The sequence below is a fragment of the Erithacus rubecula genome (genome assembly GCF_903797595.1).
Source record: "Erithacus rubecula genome assembly, chromosome: 9".
NCBI lineage: Eukaryota > Metazoa > Chordata > Aves > Passeriformes > Muscicapidae > Erithacus > Erithacus rubecula.
In genome coordinates this window covers 21,641,593-21,661,338 of record NC_136660.1, presented here as the reverse complement: position 1 = coordinate 21,661,338, position 19,746 = coordinate 21,641,593, and the positions used below count along the sequence as shown (strand labels likewise).

Below are 19,746 nucleotides of genomic sequence, written 5' to 3'. Positions count from 1 at the left end.
GACAGGGAATGCCACTGGAGGTTTTCTTGTAGCAGTAGGTTTTTTGAGCAAACCACAAGGTTATGATGTCCCCATGTCGTGTGTGTTCCCCCCGTGTGTCGTAGCATCTATTTGGCCCATCCTTTAGCTTGGTGGTTGTGAAATGAATCCATCTGTTCTAAGATGTTCTCAGGAGTTCTTGTTTGTATTAAGCTCACCCCTAGGCTTAGCAGAAATCACAGTCCCCATCCTCCCTGCTCCCCTCCCCGCAGACAAGCCCTCTCTCTCACGAGCACTTCCACCTTCTCCCCAAAGGGCAGCAGAGGGCAGCTGGCGGTTTTGATTCAGGGCACGTTGGCAGCTTTGGGGCAGCCGAAGGAGCTGGGATGCAGCCGGCCAGCATTTGTGACATGGGTCTGGAGGCCAGGCGGTCCCACGGGCTGTATTGCTAGCCAATGTTTTCTAAGTCTGTTTGTAAGAGTACCTAATTTTAAAATGAAATGTGAATATATATTATGTGTAGGTGCCATGTAAGATAGTGTTGTGCTAGGCAGCAGGATGCTAACCTACTTTTTAAGCTTTTTGGGGGCAGGAAAAAGCATTTTTCTCTCACTTCATGCTCACAGATCTAATATTGTAAATAGGTTTTTAAAATATTTATTTCATGGGCTTTCCACAGGTTCTCGTTCTGACTGGTGTGTCGGTTGGTGGGGCTGTATTGCCCAGCGTGCCGCAACCAAAGGGCTGGCGATTGTGTGGGGATGGGATGGGATGGGATGGGATGGGATGGGATGGGATGGGATGGGATGGGATGGGATGGGATGGGATGGGATGGGATGGGGAGGGGTGGGTGGGGGCTGGTGGTGGTGTTCAGTTTGGTTTTATGTCACGTCAAAGCTGAAGCATTAACTCTCTTCATCTCGTTTTGATGATGTCAGACCTGGTCGATGGCCACGGTCCCCAGGGAGGCTGTGAGCTGCCATGGCCGGCCAGGATGTCTGCTCCCCAGGACAGGGGGCACTGCAAGCAATAAGATTTGTAGTAATAATGTCTGCTTTGATGGCAGGGGCTCTTGGGGCTCAGGGCCAGGTGGGAAAAACCCTGCAGCATAGCATGGGGGGGTCTCTTGACCTGGAGGTACTCAAGGAAGTGTTCCCAGGGATGCAGAAAGTGGGGGACACTGTCATCCCCAAGGAACCCCCCCCAAAATCACCGGGGTAGGGTTGGTGGTTGCTGGTAGCAAACTCCCACTAGTGAATTACTGCCTGTGTGGGTACGGGTGACCCAAGGGAGCACACCGCTGGTGCTGCTAGTCCTAGGGCTGGCTCCAGAAGGTCATTTGCTCATTTGCTAATAATTCTGCAGTTTTAATTCTCCTTCTAGGAGGTTTGAGGTCATTTGGTAATTTTTGCTTAAGTGGGTTTTGATTTTTTTTTTTCTTTGTTAATCCCTTTTTGCCTGGAAGTGTGGCTGGCTCTGACCTTCCAGTCCAGCTGTCTGTGTAGGGCAGTGTCAGCAGGATCTGCTTTTATGATGATGGGTCTCTGATTTTGGAGGATGGAGTGAAGGGTGCTGCTGGGTCCCAGCCTTGCAGGACCCCTCACCAGTCCCATGCTTCCTTCACCTTTGGAACAGGTGTGTAAAAAAAGAAAAAACAAAAAAAAAGAAAAAAAGAAAAAAAAAAAAAAGAAAAAAGGAAACAACACAATATTTTTTTTCTTAAGACGTAAAACATTTAAATATTATCTCCACCCTGATGGCAAATGTTTTTCCTTCATCTGTGTCTGCTTCCCTGGGAGAGTTTTGTTTCTCTGTTTGTTTCTATATGAATTTTAGACACTGAGCTGAAATTCCTCCTGTCCGGTACTGTATGTTTGAGCCCAAGCAATGTGAACTGTACAGACCAGCAGTGGGAAGTGGGAGCTGGTGACTGCACCTGGGAGAGCCGTGGCTTGGGATGGCATTCCCAGTTGCTGTGGGGAGTGGGAAGTACTGCGCCACAAGTTGGGAAAATGAACTGTCTGCTGTGAATTCTCGGTTGGAAATGTGGAGAGGAGTTTCCATTAGATAATGTTTACATACCTCACCTGACAAACCTTTGAAAGTGTATATATAAAAAAAAAGAAAAGAAAATTATATTAAGTTGCTTTAAATCAATATGTATAGCTATAAGAGCTGGGTCATTTGAACTTTGAATATGTATCGATTCTCTAAATGTTGACATTTTGTGAACTCTGTGCTCCTGTCTTTTATTTCATCCTAGCCTATGGAAAAAGTTGTGTTCTTGTTCCAGGTAAAAGGTCCCTGACTCAGATCTGAACTCCTCAAGGATTCCCACCACCTTATTTTCTTTTCTTCCTCACTGTCAATATTCACCCTATGAGCTTTCTAAAGGTCCGTATTTTATTGCAGCTTATTAAACGTTTCTTTGATATCAATGTTTGTTTGGTGTGATAAGTGGGGAAGACTGAAGGTGAGTGAGTGCAGGAGGTAGGGTGCAGCAGGCTGGCATCCTCCAAGTGTCACCCTCTCCCTGTGGAGGGGGATATAAATGCCTGTGTGGGGTTTCAGTGCTCCCACACCAGTGCCTGAGCTGTGGCATACTTGTGTTTTGTGGCACCAACAGTGCAACCTGTTAGTGGTCTTGGGGACTGCTGCCCAGGCCTCCTCTACCCTTCCTCAGAGAGCTACAAGTGTCTGGTTTCCTCTGGAGCCATTGCATCCCCACAGCTGGCACTGGCCCTTCATCTCCCACATGCAAGACCCTGGCAGTGATGCCTGCTTTTGCAAGGCATTGCATGGATAACCCCAGCTGCTTGTCCCTGCACCATGGGGACAACACACTGGCCAAAAGCACTGGCCAGGGCTGCTCCAGGAGTAGGAAATCATCCCCCAGGGCACAACCAGCTCTTTCCATCCTTTGCCCCCTCCTTACACAGTCAGCAGCTCCCAAGCACCAGCTTCTCCCTTCTCCCCACCAGGAAAGAAGAGGCCAGGCCTCTGAATGAATAAATGTCATGTTCACATGGAAGACAACATAGACAATACCAAACATCTCCTAAAACAATACAGCCTGTGCCAGCGGAAGGATGCCCAGTGCCTCCCTCGCCAGCCTAGAACAAACCAGCGTCTTCAATAGTGACACACACAAACCCCACGGGCCAAACAAAGCCACCGTCATTTTCCTGCCCAGTAGCATCTGTAAACAAAAAGAAAACATCATTTGTTGACCCCAAACATATAAAAATACTATAACAAAATGAAATACAAATATATATTAGAATCTGTAAGTATTCTGTATAAAGAGATACTTTAGCGGTTAGCGTACAGCAAGAACAGAAACACAACACAACCAAGCCCCGGGTGGGCCACAGGCAAAATGAGACGCATCCCAGCTCCTCTGTGTGGCAGAGGAGCTCTCATGGAGAGGGCATTTGTGGCAGAAACACATCCCCGTGGTGGTGGAGATGCCCTGGATGCCAGTGGTGAGCAGGGATGGTGACAGCACCTGCAGAGCTGGGTGTATCCCATGGAGGTGCCTGGAGCCCGGCCACAGCTGGCAGTGCAGACCTGAAGCCAAAGTGCTGGAGTGGTGTGATGGAGACCCCGGACTGCAGCTCTGGGATGAGTCTGTCCTCCAGGGTGATGTGGTGTTTCACTGTCCAGCCATTTGCAGTGTCCCAGGTTGGCCCCCACAGTCGTAGAGGTGATGCTGCTGTGGATGTTGGGTGCATGCAGTACCCTGGCAGGAGCTCCCCATGTGCCCCTGATCCCACACCAGCCCAGCACATGCCCTGGCACTGTGGGCTTTGGAGAGATGCTGGGTATGGGCACTTGAGTCCAAGAGCTGGTGGGTCCTGCCCTGGCAGTAGTGTTGGCTCCAGACAGGCAGACTGGGACATGTTCAGCCTCTTCAACTTGGCACACACAAGACCGAGGCCCTGGTGATGGGCATGGCAAACCCACATCCCAGCTGTCCCAGCAGCCTCTTGCTCCTGCTGGCTGGTCAGTGGGACACAGGGCACCTTCACCCACCTGTAGGCCTGCTCCCCTAGAACAGAGCCTGGAAAAAAGGGATTCCTGTGCTGCCCTCACACAGCTCCCACCTCTGAGCAGAACTGCCTGGCTGAGCCAGGGGTGTTTGGGGCCCTCTCCAAGTGAATGGTCCATAGCACAGGGCAGGTTGGCACTGGAACCCTCAGGGACATCTGTGCACTGCTGCCTGTGCTCCATTCTGTGTGCCTGGCACTGCCCTGGTCCTGCTCCACCAGTGTGGCCCTGATGTAACCACAGTGGGCTGGACCTGTGCATGCTCAAGCTCTGCAGAGCCCAGCCAGCATGCACAAACTGGGGGTGGTCACCGGAGGGTCAGGCTGGGGCCATTATCGGGGGTACTTTGGGCTCCAGCACTCTGCAGGGAGACAGACCAGGGCTGCTGGAGGAGAGGACAAGAAACCAGCTCTGGACTCACCAGGACTGCAGGACACTGGCTACACCATGCAGCCCACTGTAAACCATGGCTTGCCATAGATCACAAGGCTCTGCCATGTCAGGCCTCTCTGCTCCTGTCCCAGGTGTTGGAAAAGCCTCAGATCGTTGGGCTGATGCAAGGAACAGGGCTGCCACGGAGGGGACTCACCCAGGATGCAGGCACTGCCCTCCTGGCTGTGGGGCTTCACTGGCAGGGAGAGGACAGGGCAGCTGGGCAGGGTGCCCACTCCATATCCATGTATCTGTGTAGCTGCAGTTCTTAAAAAAATTCTCTATCTACACATTTGCTTTGTGGGGTTTTCTCCTTCTTTTTTTTTTCTTTTTTTTTTCTTTTTTTTCTGTTTCCTTCCCAACCTTCTAGATGCACCAGCTCTACCCTCTGCCGGGCTCCTCAGACGCAGCTGCAGTTCAGAACACCCAGAGAGCAGCACCAGCACAAAGTGAGGTCCTTGGCTCGGGGGGTCTCCCCGGCAGCCCCCCGGCTCTGCAGGGCCGGTGGCTGCTCACAGGCACTGGCTGCAGCCGCACTTGCTGGGCTTCTCCACCTCCTCCACGAAGGTCGCGCCGTTGCTGCACTCGAAGGCGTATTTCCTGCGCCGCAGCCGCAGCCCGGTGCAGCAGCTGGCCTCGGGGCCGCCGCAGGTGCCCCGGCACTGCACCCAGGCCACCGGCCGCGTCGTCTGGCAGATGGCGTAGCCCCGCTGCACCTGGTGGAAGTCCCGCACCGGCTCCCCCCGGCACTCCGGCTCTGTGGGACAGAGGCAGTGGTCAGCCTGGTGTCGTGGCATGGGGCAGTCACCTCCTCAGAGGGCTCAGAAACCCACCTTGGTCACAGAGGGCTCCGGTGTAGCCATCGTGGCACTCGCAGGTGGGCTGGCCACCTGGGGTAAGGTGGCAGTGGCCGTGGACACAGGGCTGGTGGCGGCAGGGGTCGGGTGGCTCGGCAGGCTGATTGCAGAGAGCGCCCTGGTAGCCCTCATGGCACTGGCAGCTGTAGGAGAGGGCGTCGAGGGGCAGGCACAGCCCGTGCACACACCTGTGGGCACACGGCGCTATCAGGAGCTGCTGGCGTGGCACCAGCACATGCAGCCCACCAGCACTGAGCATGGCATGGCTCAGCACCAGCACACTATTACACTGTGGCACAGCACAGGTGTGGCTCTGGCACAGTCTGGCACAACTCAGTGCTAGTGGCATGGCAGGACAGTGATGCACTGTGATGGCACGGGACTGGCATGACAGCACCGGGAACCAGCCCCAGGGCAGGGTGGGCAGGCGGTGGAGGCAAGGGCAGGGCAGGCAGTGGGTAAGGCACTCACTTGTGCCCCTGGCAGGGCCCGCCGCGGGGCTGGTCGCAGTGGGGCCCGTCCCAGCCTGGCTCGCAGTGGCAGACGGGGCCCTGGGCGCCCGAGGGCTGGCAGATGCCGTGCAGGCAGTACAGCTTGCGGCAGGGCTCGCAGCCTGGCACCACCCCCGGCGTCATCCGCGTCTTGGTGAAGTCCTGCAGCTCGTTGTTGATGTAGAGGTTGCGGATGCATCCGTGGAAGCTGGTGCCATTGAGGAGCTGCCAGAGGCGGAAGGCAGCTGAGTTGACATCCACAGGCATTCCTGGGGAGAGCAGGACCATCAGCGCACCCCTGATGCCTCCCATGCCCTCCAGCACCCTGTCCCTGTCCTACCTCCCACGTAGAGGGGAGCCTCGCTGTTCAGCGTGTAGTGCTTGCCCGAGTTGTCCATGGTCATGGGGCTGCCACCATCGATGGACAGGTTCACCATCTGGTCGAAGGTCACCAGCTCCACGGTGTGGAACTGCCCGTCATTGATGGTCTCAGCACTGGCAGGGATGGCTGGGTCACTGGGGACGCTCCCAGGCCAAAGCAATGGGCGTGGAGGTCCCCAGTGTGTGGGGAAGGGGTGCCAGGTACCTGTAGATGGCCGAGCTGGGGTGGGTGCCGGGGTCATAGCTGACCCTCACATGGCCCTGGTACAGCTCCACAGCCATGTGGTCGCTGTCACCATTGTACAACAGGATGCCATTGCCTTCAGCTGTGGAGACCTGCCAGAGAGAGAGGTGGGAGCCCACATCCCTGGGGCAGACCCCCAGTGCCATCTCTCAATGCCCCCACGCCCCCCCAGCCCTCACCTGAAGGGTGATATTGGCCCGGGGCCAGTCTTGCAGGTCAGTGAACTGCAGGTACGTGTCACGGTCCACAAAGTTGACGCTGAGCAGCTTCTCGCATTTGGGGCCGCCGAAGCCAGGCAGGCACTGGCACAGGGCACGAGCACCCCGCTCCACACACGGGGCCCCATTCTGGCATCCAGCCAGCTCACACAGGCCAGGCTGGCCAGAGCTGTGGGGTGGCATCTCGCAGAGCTGGCCACTGTGGGGACAAGGGTGCTGCTAGCTGGGGGCTGGGAAAGAGCCCTACACCCTGCCAGTGCCCCATAAGGCTCTCACGGCATGCCCCTGATTTGGGGTCCCTGGGGAGGCTCTCCCAGACACTGGCATCAGAGGGATGCCTGGATGCTGAGCTTCGCCCTGGGGTCCCTTCCCAATGATGCTGCCTCCCCCCAGCCTCTACCCCCAGAGACACACACTCCCAGCCCCCCTCCTTCCTCTCACACTAAGGATGGATGGATGGATGGATGGATGGATGGATGGATGGATGGATGGATGGATGGATGGATGGATGGTCGGACTTGGTAGCCAGGACTTGTCCCTTGTGCACAGTGACACATAGCCATCCCCACTCCCCAGGTGTCCCACGTGTTCCTGGTGGTACCTGTAGCCCTCGGTGCAGAGGCAGGAGTAGCCGTTCACCTCGTCCAGGCAGCGGGCATTGTTCTGGCACCGGTGGTCCTGGCAGTCATCGAAGTCCTCGCTGCAGTTGCTCCCCACGTAGCCGGGTGCACACTCACACCTGGGGAAGGTGGGGGCTCGAGGCTGCCCCTTCCTTCCCCCTTGCACCAGTGGGTGCCTGCTCCTCCCCTTGTAACACCCCCTTTCTCTGCCCCCTCACTGCAGTCCCCAAAAAGCAAATCCCACCCCCATATAGCACAAAAAGTGTTTTGGAGAGGAGGGGGCTCACCTGGGCCCCTGGCTGGTGGAGATGCAGGTGGAGTCATGCTGGCAGGGGTTGAGCTCGTCTGAGCAGAAATTGGGTGGCTGCTCACAGAATTCCCCTGCAAGGCAGAAGAGGGGGTGCCCAGCAGCTCCAGGACCAGAGGAGCAGCCCCAGTCCCCATGGGGCAGAGGGGACCCCTGGAGGACTCAGCTCAAGACGGGGAACAGCCAAGCCCACAGCTCTCACTCCACAGACACAGGGTTCTCCTTCCCTGGAGGCAGCTCCTGCCTGAGCCAGGCACTGAGAGCACCCCCAGGGTGTGGGGGTTCAGCTGGGTGTACCCAAACTGGAGACACCTGAGCCCACAGGCCATGGCAATGGGCATTGAGACAGCAGGCAGAGGAGCTATTTAGTCCTCATGGGTGGGTAGGAGCATTGGGCACATTCCCATGCCAGGTCTGTGCCATCTGGGGATGCCTAGCCCCCATTCCATGTACCTGTGTAGTAGGCAGGACAAAGGCAGGTGTAGTTGGTGGCACTGGGCACACAGGAGCCCCCATTCTCACAGCTGTGCTCCTTGCAGGGGTCGCTGGTGGTGTGGCAGCTCGGGCCCTCGAAGCCCACTGGGCACAGGCACCTGCCATGGGGCCAGGGCAGTGTCAAGGATGAAAACAAAACAGAACATTATGGGGTGACTCCCCAAAAATGACCAGAAAAGGACCTTGGCAAAGAGCTGGGTATTGTGTCCTCCTGTCAAACACTGGGCACAGGGCTGGGTGGTAGCACTGCCTGCCAGAGGATGCTGTGTTGCCACAACAGGCTGGAGAGGCCTCTCAGCGCAGGGAGGGACTGCACAGCCTACCTCCTCACTCCCAGCCTGCCAACTATTTTCAGCTCCTAAATGCAGCCTGATTCCCAGAATGGCCTAAAGAATTCAGGGCAGTGAGGGTTGTGTGAGCTAAGGCAGCCCTGCAGGGAGCACCAATGATTCCAGGACCACAGCAACCAGTCCCAGTTCCCCTGCCTCCTGTAGTGATGGTACCCTCCACTCCCCCACTGACCTCAACCTAGGAGCCTTTTGGGATGGGGGGCATGGGGAAGTGGAGTCAGACAACATGAGCTGGAGGTCCCATGCAAATGCAATATCCCACCTGTATGTCCAAGGGAGCATGCAGGAGGTGAAGGAAGTGTCAGAACTTCTCTCCACGGGATGCCAGGGCCCCATGCTACTGCCCAAACACCCACCTTTCATGGGCTCTTGCCCAGCACTCACCTGAACCCACCTCCTTCCCCCTCCTGAGGCTGGCAGGTCCCCCCATTGGCACAGGGGTTGGAGGAGCAGCCACTGAGTGCCACCTCGCAGTCCCTGCCCTGGGGAAGGATGGAAAGGTGGGAGCAGGGAGGGTGCCACTGCACCTGCCCAGCTCTCCCCATCCCACTCAGCAGGATGCTGTGGCACACAGGGAGGGTAGGTGGTCCCACAGGCAGCAGGCCCCAGGGGCATGGCAGAGACCCTGCTCTGCTCCCCTGCCCTCTACAGGGACATGTCCCCATGAACTGGGGACCCCTGGCACCAGGGTACCTTGTAGCCACCGGGACAGGCGCAGCGGTAGGAGCCAAGGGGGTCATTGTGGCAGGTGCCCTGGTTCTGGCAGGGGCTGGAGAGGCAGGGGTTGCACTTGGCCTGGACACTCAGTGCAGGTGGGCCTGCGGGATGGGAGCATGGAGACAGCCATCAGTGCAAGGAGTGATGTCTCCTTTTGTGGGCATCGATGTGGAGGCACAGCCTCTGGTGCTGCTGGGAGCAGAGCCTGTCCAAGGGGCTTTGCACCAGGTAATGGGACAGCCACAGGTTTGCTCAGTCACCAGGGAAGGGCCACCAGTCAGGTAAGAGGATGGAAGCAACCTGATCTCCCTCCTCCACAAGGCAGCCCAACACATGGAATCCTGGAGCCACCCTAACTCACAAAGCATTGCTCTGCTGGGTGCCCAGAGGAGGGTATGGATGGGACAGCATGGGTACCTCTCACCTTGGCACTCAAACTTCTTGGCAGGGGTGGTGAGGAGCAGCTTTCCTTCCATGTCAGGGGGCCCAGCACAGCGGGCAATGCCTGGCTCCTTGTAGCCCGTCTTGACCCAGCTGGAGAGCCAGCGCAGGTTGCAGCTGCAGTACAGGGGGTTGGCCCCGATGGCTCTGCACGAGGAGAGGGGCAACATTGCACCTGCTGCCACACAGAGGCAACTGGGCACAACTCTGTCACTTGACCAGGATGCCACATGATGGGCAAACCAGTGCTCCTCCATTTCTGGACCCAGCAGAGGTGCTGCCCGCAATGGAAGCAATGGGAGGACTGGGACACACAGCCTCAATACGCTGTCCAGTTAGACCACTGTGCTGCCAGATCTTCAACCCATGCAGTGCTCTGTGCTCTGCCCTGGAGCTATCCTCCACTACCCACACAGAAATTCTTGGCAGTTCCTCTCCAGTACACAGGCAAAACTGCCTGGGGCCAACAAACTGGTCAAAGTACCTTGAGGCCATGCAGAAACAACAGGACCTCCATGAAAGCTGCAGGGCAGAGACAGGAGTGGGCTAGTGGGAATAGCAGTGGGTCACAGCCAGTACTTGTGCAGACAGCAGTGGGGGAAAGCAAGGAATTGCTCTGGGAAAGGAGAAGGAGGAGGGAGGGTGGCTCTGCTCCACAAGAGAAGGGTATGGAAGCAGTGGATGATGTGGGAGGTGGAGGGCTTGGATGTCTGTGAATCCTCCAAAGGTCAGCAGTGATGGAAAGCCAGTGTGACCAACACACGTGACAAAAGAAGGAGATGGAAGCCCAGGGGGCAGGCAGCAAGGACAGCAAATCTGCTGGGGCTGACTAACCTGGTCCTGCAGCACCTGCAGCACTGGCTGTGACACAGCTCAGCCTGTGGGAACTGGCAGTGCCAGCTGTCTGCAGTGAAGGCAGCACAGCAAAGGAAAATTGGAGCAGAGCAAGCAGTGTTGCTCCCCAAAAAACAAGGAGGCCACAATTGGGTATCAAGCTGCTCTTTACAGACTGAAAGAACAGCCTGGGATACTCAGGATGGCAGGAGCAGACAGCTGGGAACAACTTAGGAAACAGGGAGGGGACCAAAAAGACACTGTGAGCAAAGTTAAACCCTGGCCCTGGGTGGTGGGCATAGAGCAATGCTCCTGGGGTGCAGGCTCACTCAAAGGGGGGCTGAAACACCACCACTGGCAGGAGGATACTTGAGGACAGATGGGGACTGGGGAAGTGCACTGACAGAAGTTAACAACACACTGTGTCAGAGCAGCCCTTGCCAACCCACAGCTGTGACACCACTTTGCAAGGCTTAACCTACATCTTGGGGGACCCCACATCCACCTAAGACCATAGGGACATCCAAGCAGCACTGGGAGACTTGGCTGAACACCTGGATCTGTAATGGGTCACAGCACTGTCCAAGAAATGATGTCACAGTTGCCAGAGAAGAGGGGAGAAGGCAGCTCCCCCTCTAGGGAAGAAGCCAAGCTCAGCCCAGTAGTTTTTAAATGTCTATGAAGCCTGCATCCAGCCCTGAGCCCTGAGGAGTGGGAGGAGATACTCACAGGTGGGACAGGGAGGTGACATCTGCAAAGATTCCCTCGGGGAGGCTGGAAATGTCATTGCCATGGAGAGACCTGTAGAGAACAGAAGGTCCTGCAATGCCCAGGGCTCCAAGGTGGGCAGCAAGAACTGTGACCCCATCCCACAGGTCCAGGTGTGGGTGGCAGAGCTGGACCCCAACCACACTGTCACTGGTGCAAATACACCATCTGCTCTGGGAGCATGTGAACCTTCCTGTGCTCCTCCTGCAGCCTCTACCGTGCCCACCTGCATGCACCCAGCTGCAGGTGGGTACAGGGGACACAGGCCCATGGGCAGCAGCAGAGAAGGGGCCAAGCAGGGCTGTGAGCAGGGCTTTGGGTACTTACAGCAGCCGCAGGGAGCGCAGCCCCTCGAAGGCCAGCGGAGGGATGCACTGCAGGGAGTTGTAGCTGAGGATCCTGCAGAAGGGAAGCAGGAACACAGCTGTAGGTTGCAATAAACCCACCCTGGGCTGCACGCTGCTCCTGTGTGAGCCCATCTCAACCCACAGCTTCACCCAGGCACAGGGTGGGGACCCTGCTATCCCCAGCACCCCCCAGAACAGCTCAGCTGGGCTGAGCACCACGGGGACCTCACTTACAGGGTGGTGAGCTGGCTCATGTTGGTGAAGGAGGAGTTGCTCAGGGAGCTGATCTTGTTGTTGCTCAGGTCACTGGAAAAGAGAAACTTTGGGGCTAGGAGCCAGCTGGGCCCTGACCCCTCTCACTGCTGCCCAGCCTGCTCAGCTGCCATGGGGTGCAAACAGCAGCCTAACAGTCCCAAGGGAACAGTAGAGCTGTCACACAGGTGATGGCAGCAGTGCCACTTGTCCCCTCTCTGTTCCATGCCTGGAACCAGGTGGTGAGCAGCCAGAAGCTGAGCATCACTGGCAGTGAGTTGTGTTCCAGAGCAGAATGGGGATACAGGGAGATGTCAGGGGTCCCCACAAACTGCCAGGCCCCTCCTCAGGATCACATACCATGCTCCCACAAGTACCAGCAGTGCCTCCAGCTGCCTGGGCTCCTGCTCCTGACTACTTACACAAGCTGCAGATACTTGAAGGTAGAGAGCTGCCCTGGGACCTGAGTGAATTGGTTTCCATCCAGGTAGCTGCAAGGAGAACAAAAGCACCTTGGGGGTCACTGAGAAGGAGGAGATCCCTCTCTCTTCCCCTTCCTTCTCCTGTGCACCACCATGGACTTCAGGCTGTGAAGCACCTCCAGCATCACCTCCCTCCTGACCCAGGGCCCAAGGGGCTCTCAAGGTACTCCTGGGCTGGCATGGGAGCTAGTGTGTGAGTGCATGAGCACACCTGGGTTTGTCCCTGGGGACACTCTCCCAGCAGCCTACGTGTGCAAGTGCAGCCAGGATGTGCTGCATACACATCCGATGGGAGCGTGGGAGGCTGCAACCGTTCCCAAGGCATGTGTGAGAATGTGAGAGATGGCACAGCATGCACAGAGAGGAGGAGTGTGCAAGACAGTGGAGGGGGCTGCGGGGGTGGAATGATATAAATATATATGTGCCCAACCAGTGCCTGCACCCCCTGCACACAGGACTTGCTGCCATTCCTCATCCCAGATGAGACAGAGCCCCTTTCAGTGGGGCATCACAGAGCCTGCACATCCAGCTCAGGCATGGCTGCATGGATATCTCCCTGACACCCTCGCTGAGGGGTGGCTGACCCCAGGCAAAGCACATCCCATTGCCCATGTGCTTGAGGCTGCCAAGGCATCCCTGCAGCTGTGCTGAGAGCAGATGGCAGGGTGCCCTCATCCCTGCTGCTGATGGCAGGCTCCTGGGAACCACAGCCCTGAGCTGCATGGCTGCATGGGGACCACAGCTGCAGGGGGTGGCTGTCCCTCACTGCCCTCTCCCAAGGGCCAAAGACAAGGTCCCAGCTGCTGGATGACAACACCTCTTGCACAATACCCTTGATAGCCCTGACTCGTCGGAGAGACTCTTGCTGGGCCACTTGCTGGTGTTGGGGCTGAACAGGATACCTTCGATAGATGGGGTCCTAATCCCACACCAGGCCAGGATGGGGGTATAGGGAGGAGCCCAGGGGTCTCTGCCCTGATACCTGGAATCCCACAACAGAGGCCCCTCACCCAGAGCAGTAAAGTTGAGGGAGGGTTAGGGGGAGAGCTTGGGTATTCACCCACTACTCACAGCTCTGTGACATTCTTGGGGATCCCCTTGGGCAGGGCCTTGAGGTGCTTGTTGCTGCAGCGGACAACTGTGTCGAGGCAGGTGCATTCCTGCGGGCACTGGGGCCGGGGGATGCAGGTGGTCTCCTCCTTACCTGCACCAGGCACGGAAAGCCACCAAGTCACCAGGGTCCAGCCCTTGTGCATCATGTGAGGCCAGATTCCATGTTGTGTGCCTGCCTAGGATGGCTCCCCTCCCATACCAACCATCCTCCCCTGCCCTCAAGCAGGCAATAGCAGTCAGAAGTCAGCAGTGCAGGAATTGCTCCTGCACCCAGAAATCACCTGCCCCACTGCTGTGGATACAACCAGCCAGGTTAACACTGTTCTGATTTTCACCATTTTCATGCAAAAATACAGTCACAGGGACAATGTAAGGGCACAGAAGAAGGGGCTCAGCCCTGCAAATCCTCCTGAAACAACCTCCTTCACCCATCTCCCAAACACAGATTAGATGGAGCAGAGCCTATGCCAAGCAGCCAGAGGAGCTGGCACTGCTCCCCTTCCCTGCCATGATGCTGGAATCCTGTGGGAAAGGCTTTCCTGGGACAGCCGTATGCTATCTCACACTCTTAGGAAAGGCGCAGGATGCAACCCTTCAGTCTTTGACGTGGTGGAGGAGGGAAAGCAGAAGAAAAGATGATTTGTTTGTAAATATTTTCCAGAGGGCTCAAAAGCTGCTCTAAATTTAAAAAAAAATATATAAGAAGAGGTTTTTCTCCCCACGCACACTCCCGTCTGCTCCATCTGCCCACTGCCAGCTCCAGTGCATGTGCAAGGCTGAGAAGGGGAGGCAGGAAGGAGCAGGATGAATCCCAGTGGGCTTTGCCTACACATCTGCTCCTGTCAGCACCCAGGGCACAGCATTTGCCAGCATGCACACCTACATACAAGAGCCCCAAGGGCAGTGGGTACAAACTCCTCTCCTGGCTTCAGAGTGGATACCCAAGGGCTGGGTACCAGGAAGGGAAACTTTCCTATCATTAGGGGAGGGCATTCATAGGGCTCCCTGAGCTACCAGCTTGCCACGGGCACATTCTGGCAGCAAGGATGGTGCTGGGACAAGGAGCACGGTGTCATTCTGGGAGGAGCAGCCTGGTCTACCCTCACCCCTGGTGCTGCAGGGCCCATGAGTTACCTTCCTCACACCTGAAGTCAGGGAAAGCCACATCCTGGAGCGGGATCTGCCGGAGGAAGTCAGGGTTTTGGCAGCGAGGGTTCCCTGTCACGATCTTCCTCTTGCGCAGCCAGTCCCCCAGCCAGGCCAGCTGGCAGTTGCAATTGAAGGGGTTGGCAAGCAGGTTCCTGCACAGGGGAAAGAGCACAAGGGCAGCACCTCAATAACCACCAGGCAAGGGGACCTGCAGCCATCTGATGTGACACAGACAGGCTGGGAGCACCCCCGGGGGCCAGGACATACAGTGTGGAGAGGGACTGCAGGGTGTCGAAGGCGCCCGGGGCGATTGTGGTGATCTGGTTGTCGTACAGGGACAGCAGGCGGACGTTGCGCAGCCCCGTGAAGCTGTCATTGTGGATGCAGCTGATGCGGTTGTTCCTCAGCATCCTGCAGAGGGAAGAGGACAAGGGCACCTACAACACAGGCAGGTACCACGGGGGAAACCCACCTTAGCAGCACTCAGGCTGTGCCCACCTCAGTTCTGGGCAGCAGAATGAGCCTGAGCAAGTCCCTGAGCAGCAAAAACCTGCCCCCCCAGCACTGGATACAGCCAGCTGGTGGGCAAGGCATCCTGAGCTGGCCCTGCAAGGAGGCAAGGAGTAAGGATGTCCCCATCTGGGTGCCCATGGAGGAGAAGGGACTCACAGTGTCCTCAGCCCGTCCAGGCCCCTGAACATGCCGCTCCGCACAGACTCCAGCTGGTTGACAGTGAGGTGCAGCTCGTTGACAGAGGATGCTCCCTCAAATGCCCCATCCTCGATCTCTGACACCTTGTTGTTGCTGAGGTTGCTGTAAAGAGGGAAAAGCAAGTTGGGATGAGGGCTGTGCCTTGACCTCATCCTGAACTCTGCCTCTCCAGACCCCCCTAAGCACTCTGTGATGCCAGTCCCTCAGAGGACCCTCAGACTGGGACATGCCCTCCAATTCACGTCCCAGTCTTCCCTGGCATCAGGGCCCCCAATGTGCCTTCCCAGCCCTCTGACTGTGCTTGCCCAATACTCACATTTTCTTCAGATGTGGGAGTTTCTTGAAAATGCCAGTGGCCTCCAGGATGGAGATTTCATTGTTGTTCAGGCGCCTGGAGAGGGCAGCAGGGAAAAGAGCTCAGGAGATGGCTGCAAAGTACCTGGTACAGCCCAAACCCCGAGCCAAACCCCAGTGCCAGCCAGGTGCGTGCTGCAGGAGGGAAGGCAGAGTGAGAGAGGAGACTCTTACAGCTCAGCTGTGGACTGTGGGATGCGATCTGGGATCTTGGTGAGTTTCAGGTTGGAGCACTCGACCACACCAGATTCACAGCGGCATTTTGGGGGGCAGATCACGTCACTGTTGCATTCACTGTTCAGCTGGTAATCCTCTGTCCCTGTGTGATGGTGAAGGCAGCGTGGGCTTCCATGGGCAGAGGCACAGGGGACTGCACCTCCCCCCTCTCACTCTGATCCTCCCACATCCCCATCTGGTCTCATTTTCTTCCCCAGCTCCCCTCATCCCAGACCCTGTGCACATATTACTCTTCTCCCTGCCCAAAGCAGCTTATCTACAGAGATATTTGCCCTGGCTACACGGGGCACTGCACTGCCCACCACCCTCCTGCAAACAGAGTTGGACCCTGTGCCTGTCCTCTGTGCCCATCCAGCTAACAGCACGATGAGAGATGCCACAACAAATCCCGGTATCAAGCACGTGGGAAATGAAGGGGCTCTGGCACAACATCCCCACAGGCAGCCTGGCACCATGCACACACCCATACACACGTGTGCGCCTCCTCTGCTCACCTGGGATGAAATACTGCTCTTTGGCTGTGGGAAAAAAAAGCACATCAGCTGTGTGAGCACACAGACAGCAGGCTGGGACAGGGCTGGGGACAGCCATGACACAGGATGCCCGTGACAGGGCTGGGGACAGCTCTCACCCGAGCAGCGGAACTTCTTGCTCTTGATCTGGCCGATGCGCTTGTTGGCCAAGCGCCGGGGGCTGGCACAGCGGGCTCCACTGGTCTCCACGGGGTTGGCACGCAGGAAATCTGCCAGCCACTTCAGGTTGCAGTCACAGATGAAGGGGTTCTGGGCCAGGTGCCTGTGCCAGGGACAGCAGGTGACACAGTGCCAGGGACAGTGGGTGACACACCGCCAGGAGCAGTGGGATCACCAGCTCCAGCCCTGGAAATGCTTTTCCTCCAGAGGCTCGCCTGCCCAGCCATGGGAGCTGGTGTGGACACTCACAGAGTCTGGATGGCCCGCAGGGAGGTGAATGTGCCTTTGGCCAGGCTCTGGATCTTATTATCATAGAGTGAGAGCAGTGAGAGGTTCTGCAGGTCCTGGAAGGCATCTGCCCGTACACAGTTGATCTTGTTGGCATTGAGAAGCCTGGCAGGGTGGAAAGGATGTGAGTCTGGGGACATAACTGCACCAAGGGTGCTAGGGACCTCAGTTCTGCTTCCCTATGCCCCTAAAAAGCATCCCACACAGACACTGGTGCCTTACAGCAGCTGCAGGGCAAAAAGTCCTCCAAAGACACCCTTAGGGAGGTCCGTGATCTTGTTGCCATACAGCACCCTGAGAAAGAAAGGCTGGTGTGAGAGAGATGGGGGGAGTGATATGGGCCATAGTTAAGGGGTAAGCATCCATCCCATCCCACCCACACCACTCTAGGCACTTACAGGGAATTCAGCGAGCGCAGCCCCTGGAAGGCGTCAGGGGCAATCTCCGAGATCTGGTTGTTGCTCAAGTCTCTGAAACCCAAAGGGAGAAGGTGGCCTGGTTCCCTCTTCTTTTGTCCCATGTCCTCGTCCTTCTGCTAGTTCCAGGGGACCACCCCCAAGACCCAATATACAGAGCTGGGGTTATCCAAGACCCTCTCCCAGTGCTGCCATATGGGGCACCCATGTCACAGCAGGTGTCCCTTTTCTGTCAGCTCTCAGCATGGCCAGCAGGGTCAAGGCTGTTGGGGCTCAGGGTGACCTGGCAAAGCCTGCACACTTACATCCTCCGCAGCTTCTTGTAGGGTGAGAAGGCTCCTGGGGGGATGGATTTGATGCCGTTAAGTTCCAGACGTCTGCAAAGAGAATAGGGAGAGATGAGGGCTCTAGGGCTGGCCAAACCTCATAATCCCATACTGATAGAACTGGGCCTGCAGTTACCCCACAGGAGTGGAAATATTCTGCCCAGAGACAACTAGCATCCTGGGATTTGGGCTATGTCCATCAGGGAGAGGTGCCATGGGTCAGGGAACCATGGTAGTTGGGGTGGAAGAAGCACCTCTTCTCCCCAGCACCTCGGGTTTGGGGGTGCCTGCTGCCTCCCCCATGATTTATGCACCGTCCCAGCAGGGGCTTTGCATCATAATTGGATTCCTCTAAGGAGATTATTTCTCTATTTACATTTTTAATGCAGCTAAATCCAGGGCTAAATCTGGGCAGTGTGAGAGAAGGGCAAGGAAGGCCTGCTGCCCTATGGAGTGGCTGAGCTGCAGGGCTCGCTCCTGTGCTCCAGTGCCTTGAGCCACCCGGAGCCCAGGTGACGGTGTGGGGCCATACTCACATCTCTGTCATGGTCTCGGGCAGGTTGGCAGGGATGGCTGTCAGCCCCTTGCCCCGACAGTCCACAATGCCGTTGCTGCAAGTGCACATGGCTGGGCAGGAGCCAGAGGACAAGCTGCAGAGCTGGGCATGGGCTGAGTCCGTTTGTCCTGCCAGGGAAGCAGCCAGCATTGGAATTGCAAAGAGCTGAGCCAGGCCAGTATGTGGCAGCACCCTGAAGAAGGGACCCTGGTGACAGCTCAGCATGCAGGGACAGTTCATGGCACCCTTGAGTAGGTGTATAATCTCTTGGTGCACCCACACCCCAACAAAAGCTCCAAAGGCACAGACTGACATACTGTCACACTGATAGGGTGGCATTGTCCCCATATTGTCCCCACACCAAGGACTCTGTTGACCTGAGATGAGCCCAGAGCATGGATTCTGAGGCTCTGAGCTGGAGCACAAGGCAGGGAGCGGAGATGGGTTGCACTGGTGCCACAAGCCTTGTCCCCCCAGCCTATGTCCTTGCCCTGGCACCCAGCACCTCCCCTGGCCTCTCACCGGAGCAGCTGAACTCATTCTTTTGGATCTCAGCCACGTTGAGGCCACGAAGCTGGGCAGGAGCAGCGCACTGGGTGAAGAGCCCGATGGTGGGGCGCTGGCGCAGCCACTGTGAGAGCCAGGCCAGGTGGCAGTCACAGAAGAGATGGTTGGAATGCAGGCGGCTGCAAGAGGAGGGATGGAGCAGTCAGCACCCACAGGACAGCTCCTGTTACCCCACTGCCCGCAGAATGACCCAGCCTGGCTCATCCCAAAGGCTGGGGGGACTCAGAGGGAGATACAGAGGAGGTTAAGAGCATCTGTGACAGCTTCCAAGGCCACCTTGCTTGGCAGTACTTGGGGATGTTCTGCAGGGTTAACCCCTCCATTCCCTTGCCACGGTGCTCTTCCAGCACTACAGAGCCACCAGCACCAGAGCTGGGGACATCCCACTCTAGCCCAGGAGGTCACTCCCATCACCACCACCACGCTCCGGCACTCACAACGTTCGCAGCTTGGGCATGTGGTTGAAGCTGGACACAGGAATTGAAGTGATGTTGTTGTTATTCAGGGTCCTGCAGGAAGATAGAGAAGGGCAGGTCAGGGCAGACCGGCTGTAAATAGGAACATGAGATGGTCTAGGTGGCATTAACCCCTGGGAGTGACCTAGCACAGGGTGAATGGATGGAGAACTACAGGCTGGGAGCAGCCCAAACCCCCAGCAGGACTTGGTGTCCTTTCCAGGCTTCTCCTCTCCACAGCCAGTGGCACCCAGGTGGCCTCTGGGACATGATCAAGCCCTGGAGCACAGCTCTGCAGCAGTTGTACCAGAACCCTGATGAGCCCCTGCTAACCCAGGGAGAAATGGCATGCTGGGGACATCCCTGCAGCACCTCAGTGAGTGGGGACACCCAAGGACACCCTCATCCTGCATGGGGTGGGCTCCAGCCTGTCCCCAGTCACTTACAGGACCTCCAGCCCCCGCAGGGCACGGAAAGCCCCATCCTCGATGCAGCTGATCTGGTTCTTGTCCAGTTGCCTGTAGGAGAAAGGGAAAAAAGGGAGAATTGTTGGGACAGCCCAGGCAGAAAGCAATCAGTGCTCCTGATTGCTGCTGCTGGACCTGACCCCAAACTCC

General features: G+C 57.0%; 1 protein-coding gene across 4 annotated transcripts in view; it reads right to left on the bottom strand.

Annotated features, from left to right (window-relative positions):
* Positions 1 to 1,789: 1,789 nt before the first annotated feature.
* Positions 1,790 to 19,746, bottom strand: part of SLIT1 (slit guidance ligand 1) — a 61,217-nt gene continuing 43,260 nt past the window's right edge. For 3 of the 4 annotated variants that reach the window (XM_079311913.1, XM_079311914.1, XM_079311915.1), the window contains 32 exons: positions 19,576 to 19,647; positions 19,112 to 19,183; positions 18,630 to 18,793; positions 18,088 to 18,235; positions 17,531 to 17,602; positions 17,208 to 17,279; positions 17,032 to 17,103; positions 16,771 to 16,914; positions 16,461 to 16,624; positions 16,324 to 16,347; positions 15,767 to 15,911; positions 15,555 to 15,629; positions 15,197 to 15,340; positions 14,795 to 14,938; positions 14,513 to 14,679; positions 13,337 to 13,469; positions 12,206 to 12,274; positions 11,766 to 11,837; positions 11,512 to 11,583; positions 11,146 to 11,217; positions 9,566 to 9,729; positions 9,118 to 9,242; positions 8,809 to 8,906; positions 8,033 to 8,172; positions 7,560 to 7,653; positions 7,254 to 7,391; positions 6,614 to 6,851; positions 6,396 to 6,526; positions 6,150 to 6,304; positions 5,790 to 6,078; positions 5,295 to 5,506; positions 1,790 to 5,218 (listed from right to left, as the gene is read on the bottom strand). In XM_079311913.1, coding sequence (XP_079168039.1) covers positions 4,974 to 5,218; positions 5,295 to 5,506; positions 5,790 to 6,078; positions 6,150 to 6,304; positions 6,396 to 6,526; positions 6,614 to 6,851; positions 7,254 to 7,391; positions 7,560 to 7,653; positions 8,033 to 8,172; positions 8,809 to 8,906; positions 9,118 to 9,242; positions 9,566 to 9,729; positions 11,146 to 11,217; positions 11,512 to 11,583; positions 11,766 to 11,837; positions 12,206 to 12,274; positions 13,337 to 13,469; positions 14,513 to 14,679; positions 14,795 to 14,938; positions 15,197 to 15,340; positions 15,555 to 15,629; positions 15,767 to 15,911; positions 16,324 to 16,347; positions 16,461 to 16,624; positions 16,771 to 16,914; positions 17,032 to 17,103; positions 17,208 to 17,279; positions 17,531 to 17,602; positions 18,088 to 18,235; positions 18,630 to 18,793; positions 19,112 to 19,183; positions 19,576 to 19,647 — 4,126 coding nt within the window. In that variant the 3' untranslated portion in view covers positions 1,790 to 4,973. The remainder of the gene's footprint in view (positions 5,219 to 5,294; positions 5,507 to 5,789; positions 6,079 to 6,149; positions 6,305 to 6,395; positions 6,527 to 6,613; positions 6,852 to 7,253; positions 7,392 to 7,559; positions 7,654 to 8,032; positions 8,173 to 8,808; positions 8,907 to 9,117; positions 9,243 to 9,565; positions 9,730 to 11,145; positions 11,218 to 11,511; positions 11,584 to 11,765; positions 11,838 to 12,205; positions 12,275 to 13,336; positions 13,470 to 14,512; positions 14,680 to 14,794; positions 14,939 to 15,196; positions 15,341 to 15,554; positions 15,630 to 15,766; positions 15,912 to 16,323; positions 16,348 to 16,460; positions 16,625 to 16,770; positions 16,915 to 17,031; positions 17,104 to 17,207; positions 17,280 to 17,530; positions 17,603 to 18,087; positions 18,236 to 18,629; positions 18,794 to 19,111; positions 19,184 to 19,575; positions 19,648 to 19,746) is intronic. The other variant, XR_013775010.1, reaches the window with a different exon arrangement.